This window comes from Chenopodium album, chromosome 24 (assembly GCF_948465745.1).
Source record: "Chenopodium album chromosome 24, dcCheAlbu1.1, whole genome shotgun sequence".
NCBI lineage: Eukaryota > Viridiplantae > Streptophyta > Magnoliopsida > Caryophyllales > Amaranthaceae > Chenopodium > Chenopodium album.
This window is the reverse complement of record NC_137857.1, coordinates 8,066,280-8,085,774: the sequence shown is the minus strand read 5'-3', so window position 1 is coordinate 8,085,774 and position 19,495 is coordinate 8,066,280. Positions and strand designations below refer to the sequence as shown.

The 19,495-nt window shown below is 37.0% G+C and overlaps 3 protein-coding genes and 1 pseudogene across 5 annotated transcripts; 3 read left to right on the top strand and 1 right to left on the bottom strand.

Annotated features, from left to right (window-relative positions):
- The first annotated feature begins 99 nt into the window (after positions 1–99).
- LOC145610498 (protein FAR-RED IMPAIRED RESPONSE 1-like) lies at positions 100–1,683 on the top strand. Its single transcript, XM_081665825.1, has 3 exons — positions 100–123; positions 312–1,310; positions 1,429–1,683. Exons 1-3 carry the CDS (start codon positions 100–102, stop codon positions 1,681–1,683), a joined length of 1,278 nt encoding a protein of 425 aa, XP_081521951.1.
- Positions 1,684–4,408: 2,725 nt separating this feature from the next.
- Positions 4,409–5,200, top strand: LOC145610497 (DNA repair protein XRCC3 homolog). The gene has a single exon (XM_081665824.1). The coding sequence runs from the start codon at positions 4,409–4,411 to the stop codon at positions 5,198–5,200; it is 792 nt and encodes a 263-aa protein (XP_081521950.1).
- Positions 5,201–10,288: 5,088 nt separating this feature from the next.
- On the bottom strand, positions 10,289–16,944 carry LOC145611995 (uncharacterized). 3 transcript variants are annotated; one of them, XM_081667375.1, is made up of 13 exons: positions 16,819–16,944; positions 15,930–15,990; positions 15,333–15,809; positions 15,167–15,250; positions 14,361–15,044; positions 14,134–14,271; positions 13,615–13,719; positions 12,903–13,540; positions 12,633–12,816; positions 11,392–11,484; positions 10,978–11,286; positions 10,822–10,894; positions 10,289–10,726 (listed from the first exon to the last, which is right to left on the bottom strand). In XM_081667375.1, the coding sequence occupies exons 5-11, from the start codon at positions 14,958–14,960 to the stop codon at positions 11,056–11,058; spliced, it is 1,989 nt and encodes a 662-aa protein (XP_081523501.1). In that variant the 5' UTR covers positions 14,961–15,044; positions 15,167–15,250; positions 15,333–15,809; positions 15,930–15,990; positions 16,819–16,944; the 3' UTR covers positions 10,289–10,726; positions 10,822–10,894; positions 10,978–11,055. The 3 variants fall into 3 exon arrangements, with proteins under 3 accessions (XP_081523501.1, XP_081523503.1, XP_081523502.1); XM_081667377.1 differs by having other exon boundaries at positions 10,978–11,080; XM_081667376.1 differs by lacking the exon at positions 13,615–13,719.
- Positions 16,945–17,726: 782 nt separating this feature from the next.
- On the top strand, positions 17,727–18,940 carry LOC145612556 (auxin-binding protein ABP19a-like; annotated as a pseudogene).
- Positions 18,941–19,495: the final 555 nt, after the last annotated feature.

The window sequence follows — 19,495 nt, the reverse complement described above, 5'->3', positions numbered from 1 at the left end:
ATTGTTTACGTTTTCGATATTTAGGTGTGTGGGATTGGTTTTTTTGTTGAAATTATGTCTTTTTTGATCCGAAAATTGCAAATGCAAATGAATATAGGAATGGGAATTGTCTGCTCAAAATTGGTTTCAAATTACCCGAGTAAAATTGTGTTTAGGTGAAGAAGGTTGTGGGGCATGCTGTACATGGGTGTGAATTTGGAATGTGTTGTTGTTTGTATTATTTATTTGTTAGTTGGTATATGTATCTGTTATTTGTGTAGTTGGTATAAAATCAGTGAACGTTGGTATATATTTATAATTTGTTGATGCAGAACAATGATGTTGGGGTTAATTTAGATGGTGATAGTAATCGTTGTGTTGATGATAATGATGATGAGGTTATTGGTGAAGAGGGTTATGTTTTTGAGGATATAGATGTGGAGGATGATGAGGATGAGGTTGAGGATGATGTTGAGGATGATGATTGTGTGGTTACCAGAGTTAAAGAAAGGTCGAATGTGGGAGAGGGACTTGATGAGGTGGTGGAGAATGGTGGTGCAGAAAAATCTAGAGAAAATGCTGGAGAAAATGCTGGTGGTGTGAAGGTAGTTGATGCACCTTCTGTGGGAATGGTTTTTTGTTCATGGGAAGAAGTGAATCAGTACTACAGGACCTATGGCAAACAACAAGGTTTTGGTGTTGTATGTGTAGGTGGCCGAAAGCCCTTAAAAACTGGGGAAGCGAAAACTGTCCGGAATTATGTGTGGAAGTGTGAGTGTTATGGGTTGACACGGTATAGGAGAGTTGTTAATGGGAAAAGGGTAGTTGTGAATGTAGAGCCTTTGGTGAAAAAGAAGTCTAAAAAGTGCAACTGCCCTGTTTTCTTGTATGCAGCTATGAATGAAGTAGGTGAATGGGTAGTGATGAAGGTTGTGAATGAGCACCAGGGGCACAGTCCAAAACCTAGTGACTCTAATCATATTTCCATGTTTAAAAAAGAAAAAATTTCAAAGACGGTTGAGGCAAGAATTGATAATGATTATGGGGCAGGATCTACCATTCCTCAAATTTATAATAACCTAGCTCACCAAAGAAATGGGTACGAGAATACGGGATTTTCAAAAAAAGATATGTATAACATTGTGAATAGAAAGACAAGGCTGAAGTTAAGGTACGGAGATGCTATGGCAATGTTGGAATATTTCCATAAGATGACTGAAGATAATCAAATTTTTTTTCATATGCATCAAGTAGATGGAGCTGGGAGGTTGAAGGACGTAATGTGGGTTGATGCTCGTAGTAGGGTTGCATATGAGTATTTTAGGGATGAGGTATGCTTTGATTCAACGTATATGACAAATAAGTATCGGATGCCTTTTTCAAATTTTGTAGGAGTAAATCATCATGGACAAAGTGTGTTGTTGGGATGTGCTTTGTTGTCTCACGAAGATACGGAGACTTTTGTTTGGTTGTTTAAAACATGCGTGTATGGGAGGCAAAGCCCCGGCTGCCATCATGACCGATCAGGACCTAGCTATGAGGAAGGCTATTGCAGAAGTTTTTCCTAGGCCGGGTACCTACCACCGTTGGTGCATGTGGCACATAATGCAAAAGTTTGGACAGAAGCTTGGTGCATTGTCGAAGTATAAAGAAATAAAGGTGGTCCTTAAGCATGCTATTTATAATAGTTTGACAGGGCAGTAGTTTGAGGAATCTTGGCAAGCTGCGATGGAGAAATATAAATTGAAGGGAAAAGTTTGCTATGAATGGCTGGAAGGTATGTATGTTGTCGGTTATTTTAATTATTGTTTTTTTTTCTAATGTAGGTTTTTTGTTTAATGTTAATGGTTGTGCTGTTTGTTTGCAGGTTTGTTTCAGGAGCGAGAAATGTGGATACCGGCATACTTGAAACATGTATTCTGGGCAGGAATGCAAACAACACAGAGGGTGGAAAGTATGAATAGCTTCTTTGATGGCTATTTAAAGAGGAGCACTCGTTTATTTTTGTTTGCCCCAAGATATTGCAAGGCCATGGAGAGTAGGGCGAAGGATGAGGCTGAGGCAGATGCAAACAGTAGGCGTTTTGTCCGTCCTTTGATGACGGAGTTTGCTTTGGAGCGTACGTACCAGAAACTTTACACAGATGCCAAGTTTGAGGAGGTTCAGCTTCAATGCATTAGAGTGATGTATTTGACGGTCCTTTAGTAGAAGGAACTTATCGGATACCGTGGTGGAACATGTTATAGAGGACCGGATATGGGTATGGTCGAAGTTTTTGAAGAAAGAAATTCCCTATAAGAATGAGAAGAGGAATGTTGTAGTGACCTATGACATGGAAACGTGTAATGTTGAGTGTGACTGCAAACATTTTCAGTGCCATGGAATACTTTGTAGTCATATTGTTAAAGTGTTGGATATTCAATTGAATGGTGTTGTTCCCGAGAAGTATGTTCTTGATAGGTGGCGGAAAGACATGCAGCGGAAGCATACTATGGTCAAAGTAGCGTACCACGATCCTTCAAAAAATGAAGAAGTTCAGCGGTATGACAAAGCTATGTTGGCCTTTGAACCTGTTCTGCTTCGTGCAATGGTTTCAGATGATTATATTGCTTTACTGATGGAGCAAATTGCAGCAATTAGTTTGCGGTTGGATGAGAAGGAAAGGAAAGCTGTAGGGGCTGAATCTATGGTAGGTAATAATAAGAGTAATTGTGATGAAAACCAACCAGAAAACAACAAAGCTGTTGGTACTCCAACCTCTGTCAACAAGGGTGTTGAAGGTAGTGTTCCATCCACTAGTAATCCAGCGACTCCTACTGCCTTATTTCACTCTCCTACACCAACTAGCACTCCGAACTCCATACGGAATGAAAATCTGAAAGATCCGGTCAGTCGGGCAAGGAAGAAGGCACCACAAAAGCAGAAAAAAAAACTGGGTCCTAAGAAGAGAAAGAGCTCAGGCAAAGGAAAGGGGAAAAAGGTTTTAGAAACATCGAGTGATGAATTGTCAAGTGATAGCGAGCACGAGGTTGTTGTTTTAAAGAGGAGAAAAAGTACCCGAAAAGGGAAGGGTAGAAAGAGAGCAGCCGTGTCAAGTGATGGTGAATCTGCAGGTGAGGGTGAACGGGAGAATGTTACCAAAGAAGGTGAAGGTGCCAAGGGCACAAGCACTGCAGTGGTAAGTTAGTACTACTTTTTAGTGAAATTGATAATGTGTGTAGAGTAGTAATTGATCTCAATTAGTAATGTGTGCAAGGTTTGGTTTGATATTTGTTGTTGATCTCAATTACTGGAATTAAATAATATCAAGCTCTTGTAAATGGATTTATAGGATAGTTAACTCACTTAACAGATAAGTAAATAAACAGGTTGTTCTGAGCTGATATCCTGATCCGTTATGATTGATGCACAGGTAGATAGTTTAGGTCTGTTTGTGTGTACATCTTGCATCACTGCATATGATCTTTTGACATATATTATCATGTTTCTGGACCTGCTATTTGCGTTGTAGGAAGGACTCCAAAGTTGTTTGCATTGCAGGGAGGGTGAGGGGTTGCATTTTGTACTTTTCTGTGAGATGAGTGATAAAGCACCAATCTACTGTTTTTATTTTCATCGTGTTTTTGTTTTGTTGTTGTTTGGGGTGACAAAGCAGCAGGGACCATGTATGCAATGGCATGTTGGAGGAAGAGATGGGCATCCTTTGGATTTTTTTGGTGGTCAAATCGGATCAGCTTATAATCAAGCATTCTTTGTTGGTCCTGGTGGCATACCGATACATTATCTGGTTCCATGCAGCTCTGGTGGTGGAGCAAATTTTACACCTGGGACAGAACAAGAGGTGGGAGAGTGTATTCAGTCGGTAAGTTGTCGTGGCATAATCATTACATATTAGTATTACAAATAGATGAAGAAGAATCATTTTCCAGTTTCAATTGGTGGCAGGGTACTAATGTGAGCAACTTGTTACCGTTACCTGCAACCAATTACTCATCCGTGGGTGGAATCCACTTATCCAACACAGCGACGTTGCAGTACTTCACCAACAACTTTCAACGTTGAGGGTTTTACACATTAATTGGGGATGGTGATGGTGATTGTAATGTAATTGCGTTTCTGGAAAAAATGGTGACACCAACTATTGCCTATTTAATACCAATTCCATAAACTGGTACGTACCAATTTTATATGAAATTATACTAAATGGTTAATTGTATACCAACAACCACTTAATGAATACCAACATGCAAACATGAACCCAGAATCCACGTAATCAATACCAACGTACACATGATTCTTCGAAATGGATAAGAGTAATCTTAAAAGTTATTTCCATCCTATCCTATTAACCTCTTCAACATATATATAATAGAGAGAGAGAGAGATGTATGTAAAGGAAAATACTGAGGGCCTAATATATTTACAAAAAATGAACCAAAAAATTAGAACAAAATGTGGAAGAGTGGATCTTATGTTGAATGGGGGTATAGCAACGGGACAAGTGACAGAGTTGTATGGTGAAAGCGGTGTCGGGAAGACTCAATTATGCTTACAGTTACTTCTTACATGCTTGTTTATATCACCGGAAGGGCTTTACGGGTCATCTATTTACATTCAAGCTTGTCCCATATTCCCGGCGGAAAGGTTGTACCAGCTTAGTTTAACATTGCGTCAAAGTGAAGACTTTGATGGGGAAGATCCACTTAGTTTGGTACAAGTGAAGAAGATAAGCAAGGCAGATGACCTAATGTTGGTGTTGAATCAAGTTGAGGCCATGATCATCAGTTCACATGATAGCTGCAGGCACATTAGGTTCGTAGTTCTTGATTCAATTGCGTATTTGTTTAGACATCACCATGATAACACCAGCGAAGGTTTCATCGACCGTAGAAAGGTGTTAATTGCAGCAGCAAAGAAGATGAAAGAATTGGCCACAAGTTACAATGTTGCATTTGTGGTAGTGAATGAGGTGACTGATATTTTTGACACATCCGATTCTCGAAATGCTATTCGAACCTTCACTTCTGGGCGCGAAGTGAAGGCTTCCCTTGGGATGGTATGGGAAAGTCTCATGCCAATTAGGTTGTTTGTTTCAAAACAATACAACAACGACACGGATTCATGGGAGAGGGACTTGAAGGTTGTGAAGTGCAACGATAACAGTCTAGTAGGTAGGCATTGCAGATTTCGTTTAACCACTGCGGGATTAGGTGACTACTAGTGCTTAGAGTATATTTGCAATGGTGGGTAGTAATTGTAATTCAGCTGGGTTTAATAATATGTGTATCCCAACAAAAGTCTTTAATATACCTACTGATTGTTGTATTTGATATTTGATCATACTGACTAAGTGATTAATTATACCAACATACTTGTTTTTGAAATACCAACAAATAGAATAAAAATCGTAACATTAGTTAATAACAGATAATTCCAGATTTGATGTCGTGTTGGTTTGTTTTGAGGCATCAAACAACAAACAAACAAATTAGTACATCTTTTTGAGGCCCTTAATATTCCTCTAATTCAAGAACTATTTCTGTGGCGTCGTTGTTTTCGTCTTCCTCTACCTCGAACGTCTCATATTTCTCAGTACCGTCTGTCCGAAATGTCTGCAACAAAGTGAAATGGACGTTAATTAAATTTATTTAATTACTTACATGAAATGTAAATAACTGAAAATAATTGAATTACCTTGAATTGTACCTCAAGTAGACGACCAAATTCAATGCCATTTTCTCTATGCAAGTACCGCGGCTTCAAGTAAGTAGCATTCCATCCTAACACAATTCCCCCGGGACCTTCTTCTTGACCAAAAGCATGAAAACAGTAGGTAATTGGTAAATCTTTGCTTAATCGATCGATCATTGTGGTTGGTGTACGAGTTTCAGTGATTAGAATAGCAACAGGATTAAGTAATTCGTCAATTTTACTGAAATTTTGTACGAACGATTGTCGAGTCATACCCCTAGCATTCCAAACTACGATGTACTCGCCAATAAAAATGGGATCTCTATTTTGGGCAACTACTGTACTCGAACTTACCTCAACAGCATGATACCTTCTCCCTGTTTTGGACAATTCATGAGAATCGACCTTAATTTTGAAATCGTAAATTTCGGTATGTACTACCATTAAGTGCAAGGTGTCTGTGAAGGTGCCTATGAACAAATAATTTGGCGATGTGGGCAGCCGGAAACACGGTGTGAACTCAGGTCGTACCACCGGCTCTGGATCTAAAATGGGTAATATGTACTTGGGGACAAGTTCACCAACCTCCAATTGTTTAAAACACCACTCGAAAAACGCTCCTACCTTCCCCGTGTAGTCACCAAGGTCTTCTATGTGAGGTAAGTGCGATGGTGCTACCTTCCCATCAGCCGTCTTCATGAGCTGCTCTTTGTGGCCTAAAAATTTGCCCTTCTGTTTTCTTGATGCAAGCATTTCTTGTTGGACAATGTAATCCGGAATTGGGTGTTCAATTGAGAGTGAAAACACGTCGACGTAGTATTTGCAACCCGTGTAATCTATTTCTGGGTTGTTTGGCTTTATCGGATCGAAATACATACAGTTCTTGGGATGTAATTTGGGTTGAACATCACTTAATCTTTGAATTTGCTTTTGATAAACACGATTTGTAATTGATGGTTTGTTTCGCTTACAATATTTTGTGGCCATTACTAATTTTCGGATAATATGTTTTAAAATTCAGTAGTAGTAGTGTATTTACACCTCAATGTAACGACTAGTTGCATATTAAAGACTTAGTTTTTCCCCAAAAAAGTACAATTTGTTTTGGTATATTACTTAATCCATTTGGTGTCCTTTTGGGTCCATTTTTATCTGACATGGTATAATATGATAAGTTGTTGGGAGTGGTTATATTCTCCACCTCGCATAGGTTGGTGCATATTGAAAACGTATCTTTAAACATTGGGAGTATAGATTGGTTATTGTAGAGGGTTTTCACAAAATTGACAACAGTATTTGAAAAATTTATGTGTTGGTATGTGGACCTTATTTGTTTGCATAAAATGGACGACAAGTAATACCATTATGTACTTTATAAGGTGTTGTTTGTATTATATATATGTGTGTTGGTATTTTATGCAATTCGTACTCCAGGAAAAAAACATCTGACACAAATGTACTTCATTAGTGCAATTTACGAGGTATAACTAATGAGTCCTAGTGGAAAGCGGGACATTTCCCCCCAATGCAACATTTTCAACAATTTTTGAAATCCCAAATTTAAATTTCAAAATTACCTCTTAAATTAGAATTGGGTTTTCCAAATTGGTTACTTATTAATTATTTGTTCATTTTATATGTTGTGGAGAAATCATTTGCACAGACTCTAAAAACCCTCCCAACAACTACAAGCCATAGCCCACAACATCACCATCGACCATGAACCAAATGATTCCACGGCGGCCCGGAATTTACGAATCGGAAGGTGAATTGAACATCTTGTGGGTGGAGGCATACCGATGCCCTTGTTGTGTTTCGGTTATAGCCGACATCAGGTTCTCCGATTCCTCAACTAACCCGGGTAGACCTTACTACAAGTGCCGACGGTGCAACTCTTTCAAGTGGGTAGAAGATGACAACCTCATTTGGTCAGATGTAATGATACCGAAAAGACTAGTTGAGGTGGGATTGGGGGAAGTTTGCAATTGCGTCGTTGATATTCGTGGTATTGTAAGGTCTATTAAGCGAATTACAATTGCTCTGGGTGTTCTTGTTGTTTTTCTTTATTTTAAGATGTAATTTAATATTACTAGGATCCCTTCATTTTGTAATTCTGGTTTAATAGTTACTACGGTTTAGGATTATGATATAATAGTAACGAAAGATAGTACATGGTAGGTGAACAAAATCGTTTGTATGAAATATATGTAAGTTGGTGTTAAGTGCATTGTGTATTGTAGTTGGTATAAAAAATTCAGTTGTTGGTACACTTATTTACATGGCTACAAATGTACTAAAAAGCGAACGTAGAACTATTACATTATAATAATTAACTTATAACTAGCGTACAAATTTAATAATCTACAAATGCACTTATAAGTTAATGTACTATTAATAATTTACAAATTCAGTAAAAGCAAACGTACTACTAGTAACTTAAGTACAACTTAATGCACTAATAATCTACTACCAATTATTTACAAATTTCATAAACGTTAATGTACTACTACTACTGTAAAGTAGTTGATTCCAAATTTATGTTGTAGTCATGATGAATGTTATTACGTGATAGGCGATGAGGATTAAATGTAGTAATTTGATGAACTATAAAGACGAATAAGCCATAAATCTAATTTCATGAACAACGTTAAATGAAAGTACACTTCATTCAATTTCACTTTTTCCTTAAATTAAGACCAAAAGAGTTCTTGAAGAGTGTGCCTCATTTAATGGCACGCGTAGTTAATTTTGTACCTGCACCTAAGTTGGTATATAAAATATTTTTGTTGGTATCTTGGGACATATTTTTACAATGGTTTGCATACGAAGTGAAATTGTTGGGATATGAAAATCTCAACGGAAGATTAATAAGTAAAGTAGTGTGCACCAATTCCATAAATTGATTTGACTTACGAATGACTTATAACCAACATATTTTAGATACAACACTAAACTAAGTATTCAAGTCAACCAACCACCATTCTCCATAAATGAAGCCAAACATCAGTGAGTTCATGTTGTAGTAGTATTTACTACAACAAAAAATCCTTCTTTGTGTACGTGAAAACTAATTTCTTGCAAAATAACACATTTCCTCCAAAAACATTCTGTAATGGATTCCACTCCACCCAACCATGCATTCCACGACAACCACAAGGTGTTGCCTCCTTGTTCCGTTGCTGTTCGACGACGGCTTTCTTACGAGGAAAAGGGAAAAGCTCCTCTGCATGAAGAACACAAGGTCGAAGATATAGTTGAGGAATAAGATGTTGAGGAACAAACTAACTACACCCCGACCGTTATGGAATTCTTAAAACACCCAACAGAGAGGGACGTGAAGGACACAATTGGTGCGTTAGCCATAGAGGAAAGATCGTCCCGCTTAATGATAAGTCATCTTCTAGCTGCTTTTGCCCGTAGTGGAGCAGAAGGCATTTCAGGTACTCAATTTGACCCTTCGAAACCCTATCTCACTCCATTAGGTCTTCAAAAGGCAAGGAAATTTAGAAAAGAAGCATTTTGCTTCTTATTCTACTTACTTGATGTTTTTAAAATGGCTTTTGGTTTCAACTTGAAAAAGTTTAGGGAGACCATTATTAAGTGCATTGCAAAACCCGTGTTTTACCGACACTTGATTCGATTTTTGACATTGTTCATGCCTTTAACTTCTTGGTATGATGAGATTATGAACAAGTTGCAGGAGCATCATTATGCTCCATGGGCTTTGTTAGTCCTTGGAAGAAAGTTTTCAACCATAAAAGAAAAGGTTGACATAACTTTCGAGTGGATCAACTTCTCTTCTATGGATATGTGTGCTGTACTTAGGAACAACGAGGAGGCTTACGTGAGTTTTCGGAACAAAATGCTCCACCTCAACGGAGTTGATGCCAACGGTAGGGTTGATTTGCTTTTTACGGAGCCCCCGTGTATTTTCGAACTACCAGAAGAGTTTGGCATAAAACTCAACACAGCAGTGGCCATGTTGACACTCAAGAGGGGAAATCGTTCAATTAATGGTAAGTCGGTGTTCGATACCTCATCAGATGAGGATGTTTCGGAGTGATGTAGTTCCAAGCGTTCATGATGTAATAGAGTTAATATTTAGGTTCAATTTCGAGTTTTTTATGTACTAGGTAGAGGAGTTAACGTTTGAACTAGGTTCAATTCCAAGTTAATGTGTAGTAGAGTTCATTATGTAGTAGGTAGCGGACAAGGTTATTAATGTACTAGGTACCGGAGTTCATGTTTAGGTTCAATTCCAACTTCATGATGTAGTAGGTAGCGCGGTTAATGTTTAGGTTCAATTCCAAGTTAATGACGGAGTAGCGGAGTTTTAATTTTATTTTTAGTGCCTAGTAAATGTATTGAGTAATAGTTCAAGACTACATTTATTTATTCTATGTTCGTAATTATCGTTGTGCAAAATTATTTTACGTTTAATTTGCCACGTAGTAAAAATCACTTACTATCAACATATGCAAGATATATCAAACGTACTTTTAGAACATGAAATACCAATATAATTAGTACATATACTATCAATATTACATGATCAGATAAATCCCAACATAATTAGTAAATATACTATATCAATATTACATGATGAGATAAATCCCAACATTCTAGCAACCTATGCAAAACAAACAAGTCGTCACACAGATTTTTGTTAAACAATGCATCAACAAACTACTAAGTGTAAATACTTCCTAACCAAATCCTTGATATCCTTGTTACGAAAGTCTAAACCTGAAGCATACTAATATTCAATGGCGATTTCAAATCAAGCCATTACCCAGAAACATGTACCAACTGTCTAATATCACCAAAAAAAACCAAACTAAATAACCACCTGCACAACACCGTAATAATTCATGATACACGAACCAAAAAAAATCAAAAGTTCACATTAACTACTCTTCACATTCACTACACAGATGTACACCTACTTCAACTCCTTCACATCTGCAACCAACTCTTCAAATTTTGGCTTCAATTCGTTGAATTCGCTATGCAGGTCATCAAATAGTAGACCGTCCCTAGCATCTTTCAAGCTCTCCTGCGATTTACCAAAATAAAACATTTACTATTTTATCTAGCTGTTAAAAAAAATTATAACACATTTTACAAACAAGGTTTGTGCAAGTCATTTACCACTAGAAAACGTTCCATGAAGCCATATGCACACTCCTTGATGCACAACAACATAATAATTCCACAACTTTGACTGCAAAAAACACCGAAGGCCAAACAACATAAGCACCAAAAATGGTACATTGTAAGGGATTAGCGCATATAAATCAAGCTTACTTGTCAGTTTGCTTCACTTCCACATTTGGGTGGGCCAGTTTGTTACGGTAGGCGAAGCCCACGACTTGTCAAAGGTCTTCAGCAACACATCAACTGCACACGCCTACACAATGCATGTAGAAATGATGAACACCAGCAGTTTACTAAATTCATTCTCATTAAGCGTCTAAGTCTTACCAGCTTCATCAACACTGCACTATGCTCTGTTGCACCATCGCTCGACATAGAGTCAATAACATAAATCTTTTCCTCAATCATGTCAAATGCAGCACACCACCAGTGTTCCTTCTCAATAATAGGAAGAAACAACTGCAACATTTTTACAGCAGGGGACATACACTCCTTTATAAGATAAATGGCAATAACTCATAACTTTTGAAATCAGATACTACTTTACAAATATATGGCACTAACCGCTGCTAGATTTTTGCAGCCCACGCCTTTCAAATTCCCCCCATGTTTGGCTGCTGCCACCTTTGCCGTTTCCTCCCCCGCAATGACACGTTCCTGCCACAAATACAGACAAGCCTTTTTACACTGCCAATTCAAGTACTTGATAATTCAACTTTAAAAAATCACAAGGCAATGCATAAACCACAACATACCCAAAAACAAACAAATTCGATAAATACCCATCACAGAAAATGATACGCTAAAGCTCAATCACACCACATATTTTCACTCACAATAGAATCTTATAGCAAAAATTGAATATTTTGCTAAAAAATCAAACACAAAGAGGATTAAGAGGAGTAACTTAATCCAAGAAGCTTGACTTAGAGGCTCTCCTCAATAGTTAGTGCACTCATAACTCCTCTGATTAAATCATACTAACATAAACATCATTTGAAAAGACTTAATCTGTTGATGCATCTAATTTATGTGTGATAGATATAAGCTTGGGAACTTGCATCAAAATAATACTTGCCTAATATACTTAAGTAGACTAGCAGACCCCTAGGATAACAATTCATATAACCCCAATTCTATCTAAGTTGTAAAACATTAACTAAATAACTCATATCATTATCATATTAATTACCAATAAGCTAAACTAATTTTGATAATAAACTAGTGGCATGCATGTGATCTGTAGGATAGGAATTGATAATCCAAATTAAAACGTCAACCTTCAATGATAACTTGTAAATCAAATTATTAATTCTATGCTCTTCTTTGAAATATTAGTTTAGTATAGAGAATATCATACTGTTTAGTTTTTAATAAGTCACTTTCACACATAATTCAAATTCAATAAATAAAATTAAGGATAACTATGTGGATTCATTAAAAAAAATATAGTCAGCTATGTATAAAAATTGTAACACTAATTGAAATCCAAATCCAAAATCTTCCCAAAAACAAATACAACAAATTGCATAATAATTGCAACCAGAAATTAATTAGTACAACAACCAATTACAAAACAACCCATAAACAAAAATACAACGAAAGCTTAAAAGTTAAGACAACCTAGAATATATTACATCTAAAAATCAACTACAACATCACATCAAATTAACCAATTACATGAGCACAGATTCACACACTCCCAATCATAACAACAACACACTTAACTACCTTTCACAAATACTCCACAAATGGATTAATCCCCAACACAAATTGAACATGTTTTGACAAACTAATTTTCTTACCGTAAAAGTAACATCAATCATAATCCTCCTTCTTTTTCCCTCAAATTCTTTGGCCCATTCACAGCTGTACAGCTTAGCAGCCATCCTCACGTACTGAGAGCTAACCCTATCTCGCATGAACAACACTCCATGACAGTCCGCCGTAGTAGCATCCATGCCCTGGCACTCGATCAACGGTATACCCCTGAACATACATTTAACCGTTCAAATCAGTATTTACCAATTCAATTACGTTCTAAAACATGAATTCAATATAAAAAATTCACTTACCGAGTCTTGTCTGTCCTAGGGCTGAAATTCCTGATCATTGTTAAAATCTTCCTCGCTACCACTCCCAAAACCCAAGCCTTCTCAGCAGGTACAACAACTTCCGCTCGAATACTTTTATTTGAACTCCTTTCCTTTGGGGCTTTCATAGTAGCCACCTTACTTTGACTTTTTTCTCCCTCTGCACCACCCTTGTCACTTGAATCCTTTGGCAGTTCTGTACCGGCATCTTCTCCCAGTGCCTCTGCATTCCCATTCCCTCCATTTGACCCTTGTCCATTGCCACCTACCTCTAAATCAACATACTCTTTACCTCCTCCACCATTTGACAACACCCCTTGGCCACCTCCTCCATCTGCATCAAGGTTCTGCCTCCTCAATTCCCTATCTCCTCCATCTTCAACATCATTGTCCCTTCCTGCATTTTGATTATTAACCCCTAGTACTGAGTCATTGTTCATCTCAGTTTCAACACCATTTACATCACAAAGAATAGTTTCTGCTGCTATTCTGTTGATAGTTTGCTCAAGAGGCTCCTCCACTCTTTTAGAAGGCCCAGACGGCTTAGCACGCTTTCTCTTCAGCAGCTTCTCCAACAAGCTTTCAATGTACTCTAGTCGAGGATCAAGCAATCTCACAACCTACAAAAAACAATTCAATATCAAAATAACTCAGTTCAATTCTAAGCAAAGACATTTATTTTCATGTAACTTACCCTCCGTACTATCACATCCTTGCTAGACCTCCCCATCAAATCAGGTGAAATCCTTCTATCCCTTGCTATACGGGAATGCCTCTCTCCGTACGCAACATCAACAGACTACCAAAAATAACATAACCTATATCACTTTCATACCAAATTTGTATGGTTACAAATAACAATTTTATTACCACCATTACTCTTGTACCCTAGAAATTCACCTCAACAGTGTATGATACCTATCAAACTGTTATTTAGGCATTGCGCCCTTATGAATGTATGATAGCTATCATATAATCTTGATAATTTTGTTTTATTTTTCACAAAAATATCAATTTCCACAAAAAAATCCAAGGTGCAATAACAACACTATGGTTTCAGCACTTAAATTGATGGGGTTCCATTTGATGACAATATCCTACAACATTTAAATAATGAGATACTACTATTTTAAGGTCTCCATTAATAACACTTTTTAGACATCTTCACCTCCAAAACTGAAAATTTTAACGATAGCAATAACCATTTTATTACCTTCAGCTTCCCGAAATCACCCGTCACCTTCCGATCAGCTTCAATAACATCCATAACTGCCGACTGTGTCCACACATTGATCCGAGGAGTCTCGTTCCAAAACAGCGGAGTCCGACTCAAATGATCAATGTAATAAATCTGCACAAGTTATAAACACAAATCGATCAACACTACAACTATAATTATTATCACACAAACCATTTTATAAAACAAAAAAGATCACTAACCATAAGAAATAATGTGCATCCACCACATCCGGACACAAATCCATACTTATCAAACTTAACCTTAAACTTCGACACATAAGTCATCAACCAATCAGAGGCAAATTCACACCAATTATAATTCTTCGCCTCCGCGGCAACTGAAACTGCTGGAAGCAATGATATTGACAGATTCCCACCATCAGTGGTGGGGCATAGTAGCTGCCCTAAGACAACAACAAGGAAGGCTGACTTAAAATGCAAAACATCTTCCGCCGTTCTCGACTGTCCTTTAGTTCCATCCATCCTCATCACAAACGCCTTCTCAGCTTCTCCAATAGATAAATGTGTCCTCCCACTAGGATCTACAGTCCCAAACCATCCACCTATCGCTCTTATTCTTGCTTGCATATTTTCATCCACCCCATCACATGCCAAAGGCACCACGGAACGCCCGAAGGGAATTCCAAGGACTAAATTCCACTGTACAGGACATAAAGGCAGCTCTTTCCCATCTCCAAATACAAATAAATTGCTATCTGGATCAACCCTTGTAAGCAGCCAATAACAAAACTTCCGGTCCAACCGAGTAATTTTAAGATTCAATAGTGCACCAAAACCCATCTCCTGCACCACATTCACCCTTGAATCATCCAATTCAGATATCAGTTTTGAAAATGCATCTACGCGGCAGACCACATTCGCAGGCTGTTAAGATGAAAAACAATACTCAACATCAAAAAATGTAAATACTTGACAAGTTAAAATAGGCACAACCAATCATAGTCTAAATATTTACAAATAATAGAGAACGGTTATAACAAACATACCCTCCTCACGCAATTCAACACTTGGGTTTCAACAACCCTCTCTTTCTCCTTTACTATAACTCCTAAAGGTCGATTATCGGGTGCCTACAAACAAAACCAGTAATGGTCACAAACAAATCATTTTCAAATTTATATTAACCCGCTATTCTATACCCAAACCACTTACCAATTGCTGCTGTTGCTGCTGCTGCAATTGTTGTGGCAGAGGATCAACAAGTCACCCCAACACTGCTGCCCTCACTTCGCCAAGCTTATCAGAAGCAGAACGCCTACTCCTCTCCAATACACCTTTACCCTTTGCTCTTTTACTCTTTACATTCACAAGCTCTGCTTCATCATCATCATCAACATATTCATCCTCATGTTGGTAACTACCTACCGTTTCAGATGCATCTTCCTCAGTCACCCTGCCACGCCCATTACTTTCATGTTTTGATTCCTCGGGCTCGTCCATATCAATACCTCCACCAAAGCCTTCAGCAATCAATTTCTCCATGTAACTTAGTTGAGGAGTCACAACTGGTTCAATTGTTTGACTTCTTTTAGGTCTTCTTTCAGCAACACCACTACTTTCGGTAGCCGCCCCGGGTTTTGATTTGGCTAAAACCCCGAGCCCCCCCTTAACTACTTCATTCATAGTTATCTGTTTTCACCAAAACAAACACAATAAATCACATTCTTCGCCTGACCACCATATATAGAACATAACAGCACAACTACATTACCAATTTAGCTTATCAATCAAAATAATTCAACAACTCACCCCTAGTTTTGCCCTGCTACCAACTGCAGGAGCATTCCTTTTACGAACCATGTCTGTATACCTGAAACAATGACACAACATCCCCGTTACATCAAACCCAACCTCTCTCAAAAATTCTTTCAATTACAACGACACATAACAAATCCCAGTGACATTTATTCACACTCATTACCAACTACAACAGGACATAACCTGATTTTACCATGAACAAGATCAATTACCTCAATTATACACATCCTTAACACACAATTCTACACAAACAATCTACCAATTTGTACCCACAACTATCATTTACATATATACCAACTACAGTCTTATTTACCCCAACTTATACATGATCGTGGAATATTCTTTACAACAATTAACTACCCCCATTTAAAAAAAACAAATTCAAACTCTTACATTTTCAAATATACACTCATCAATAAAACATCCAATTACACTCATCAATATACACTCATCAATTAACCAACCCAATAAAACATCCAATTACACTCATCAATTAAAACAACATTAGGCTTTGGAAGAGAATACTTATAATCAAAATCAATGAAATTAAAATTCTGGGGTACAAAACACATACACACAACATTCATCAACAAATTCTTCGTTTTAAAAAATAATTAAGCACCATTTTGCACATTTTCATAATTACAAGCATTGAAACAAACATCCCACGTTTTTCACACAGAATCGCAAACCAACGACCATAATTCACCACAATTTAACAACTTCTAGGGTATTTATCATACTAAATTATCAATTCACCACAAAAATTGGGGGTTTTAAAACTCAATTCAACACCGTCATTGTAGCAAATACGCAATAACTAGACCACATCCTACCAAAATGAAAGAAAACTAGGGTTCCAATGTTGCGAAAAACAAACCTGATTCTCCTACGCAAGACCGACGACTAATTTGCAACACCACCGACGAATTTCGCTCCACCGCCGTTGACAACACCGAATTCCGATCAATTCTACGTAATCTCGTAAACCCTTAGAGGAGAGAGATAGAGACTGACAGACAGACTAAAACAGAGGAGTATGTGGAGTTTCAAAAGTCGTGCCCCTTCAACATAAAGCTTCTCAAACAAGCCTCAGACAAATTTACCTTTATGCCCTTACCAAATGGATGATGCATGTTATGTCTTCAAATATAGTCTATTTACAACTTTATCCTTACTAGACATTTCCTTGTCTCTAGTTGCTAGAGACTGAGAAGTTCTCAAAAAACTCCACCACGTACTTTTTCCCACCAACTCCTCTATATGACATCACGGTGGGTCCCACTACCAATTGTACCTCTATTTCCCTCAATTCTCACATCTGTTCTTCCTTCTTCTTCCACTTTGTCTAGTTTTAATATCAATTTGCAAATCAATTAGGCGTTATTTAGGGTTTTAATTCGCTAATTTTTTCTTCAAACTAAACGACAATGAAAAATTGAGTGCATAATTGGTTAATTAGGATGGTTAGGGAAGAAGAAAGGTGAAATTTGAAGGAATGTTAGTGGGACCCACCGTGAGTGGTGGGAGTTTTTTTGGTTTTTGAGAGAGCTAAGTGGTAAATACAATTTAAAAAAAAATTGAGGTTATATTGTACAAATTGTGAACAATAGATTGTGGTATTTTTTAATTTTTTTTAAAAAATAAATATATATATAAAAAACCCTTCAATTGAAAACTTCCACCAAATTGCACGTACTAGATCTATTTATAGAGCATAAAAATTTTCATAGTTTTAGGCAACACTTCTAAAACCAAGAGAAAAAACTATCCATTCTATATTCTTCAAACATGGAGATTCTCAAATTTTTCCTATACATTTCTCTCTTTGTTTCGTTATCTTCTGCTACTAGTGTTGTTGATTTTTATGTTGCAGACTTTAATTTTCCAGGTACACCAGCCGGTTTCCTTGTAGGAATCCGGCAAACTTAATAGTGGATGACTTTGTTTTCTCTGGTTTGGGTGTTGCGGCAGACCCATTAACAAATTTATTTCGTGTATCCGTGACATCAGCAATTGATTTGACTTTCTCGGCTCTAAATGGGTTAGGCCTTTCCATGTCACGGTTAGACATTGGTGTGGGTGGAGTCGTCCCAATCCACTCACATAGGGTATCAGAACTTATCCTTGTTATTGAAGGAGAGATACATACTTGCGGGTTTTATAGATTCAAACGATCAAGCATTTTATAAAACATTAACCAAGGGAGACATTATGATGTTTCCTCAATCTTTACTTCACTTCCAAGTTAATGTTGGTAAAACTCCCACTCTTGCCTTTGTTAGCTTGAATAGTGCAAGCCCTAATTTTCAAACTACTACCACTTCTCTATTTGCCAATGACTTACCTACAGATGTGATTGAGAAAATCACTTTTTTTTTTTTTTTGACAAGAAGATTAAAGATTTCTTTTATAAAATAGCCAAACGGCACTTACAATCAATTTTTGAGAAATTTAAAATTCCAACAAAAATATATAAAACCCTAAAAATAACATCGCAGAATCAATTGATAATAGCCTTAACAAAAAACTTCATCCGAAGCAATACAATATGTGGGTTCGCTCTAATTCGGCATAAGATCTGCAGATGCATAATTTTTAGGATGAATAATATACTTCCGTGGTCTTCTAAACTCCGGTAGAAATTGCGAAACCTTCGATTTTCATTCTTCAATAAACAAGTAATAAAAATCACTATCAAGAACACCATCTTAAGGATGATATCTTTTTATTAAAAGCAATCAAAGAGAAATTAGGGCTTTCCACCGGTAAAAACCAGTGGAAGCCCCTACAAAATTCACAAATTAAAATCAAGAATGAAGGAGATTAAGAGAAATAGGGAAAGATTGAAGAAAAAACAAAGAAAAAACCCTAGCAAAAGAGGCTAGGAAAAACCCTCCCAAGGGAAAACCCTAGAGGGAACAATCTCTCTCAAGAAAATCACTTTACTTGATGCTACACAAGCAAAGAATTTGAAGAGGATATTTGGTGGCACTAATTGATGTATATAAATGTTGTCTATTGATGTGTTGTGCACATAAAATTATTCTCGTATTAGTTACATACATTGTCAAACTTGTAAAAAAGTACATTGAGTTATACGTAAGATTATGTAATCTTGAAAAATATATTCCGGCAAGTATTTATTGCTGTATTATTGAGCATTGGTTTGATGATTCCATGTTTAGCAAAATTGCAATTTTAACATGATTTTAACGATTCTTACTAAAGCCTAGAAGTTGGACTTTTGAATAAGTCTGACTATATATTGAGCCATAGCCCATATAAAAGTAAGGTTGACTAAATCTCTATTCTCATTCCTATTTTATTAATTTTAATGATTCTCTTTCCTATTTTGGTCTTTCCTCTATCTCATTGCTAATCCTTCATCTGTTCATCATGAGCTAATCACTTCGTCCCTTCTTGTTGCTGCTCGAATTCAAGACTCAAACATCATTATCAATAATAATTAAAAAAAAAAAAAATAGCTTTAGGCCTCTAGGTAGGTAAGTTTGACAATATTGTATTGGATTAGAGCTAAAAATAATAAATTTAAT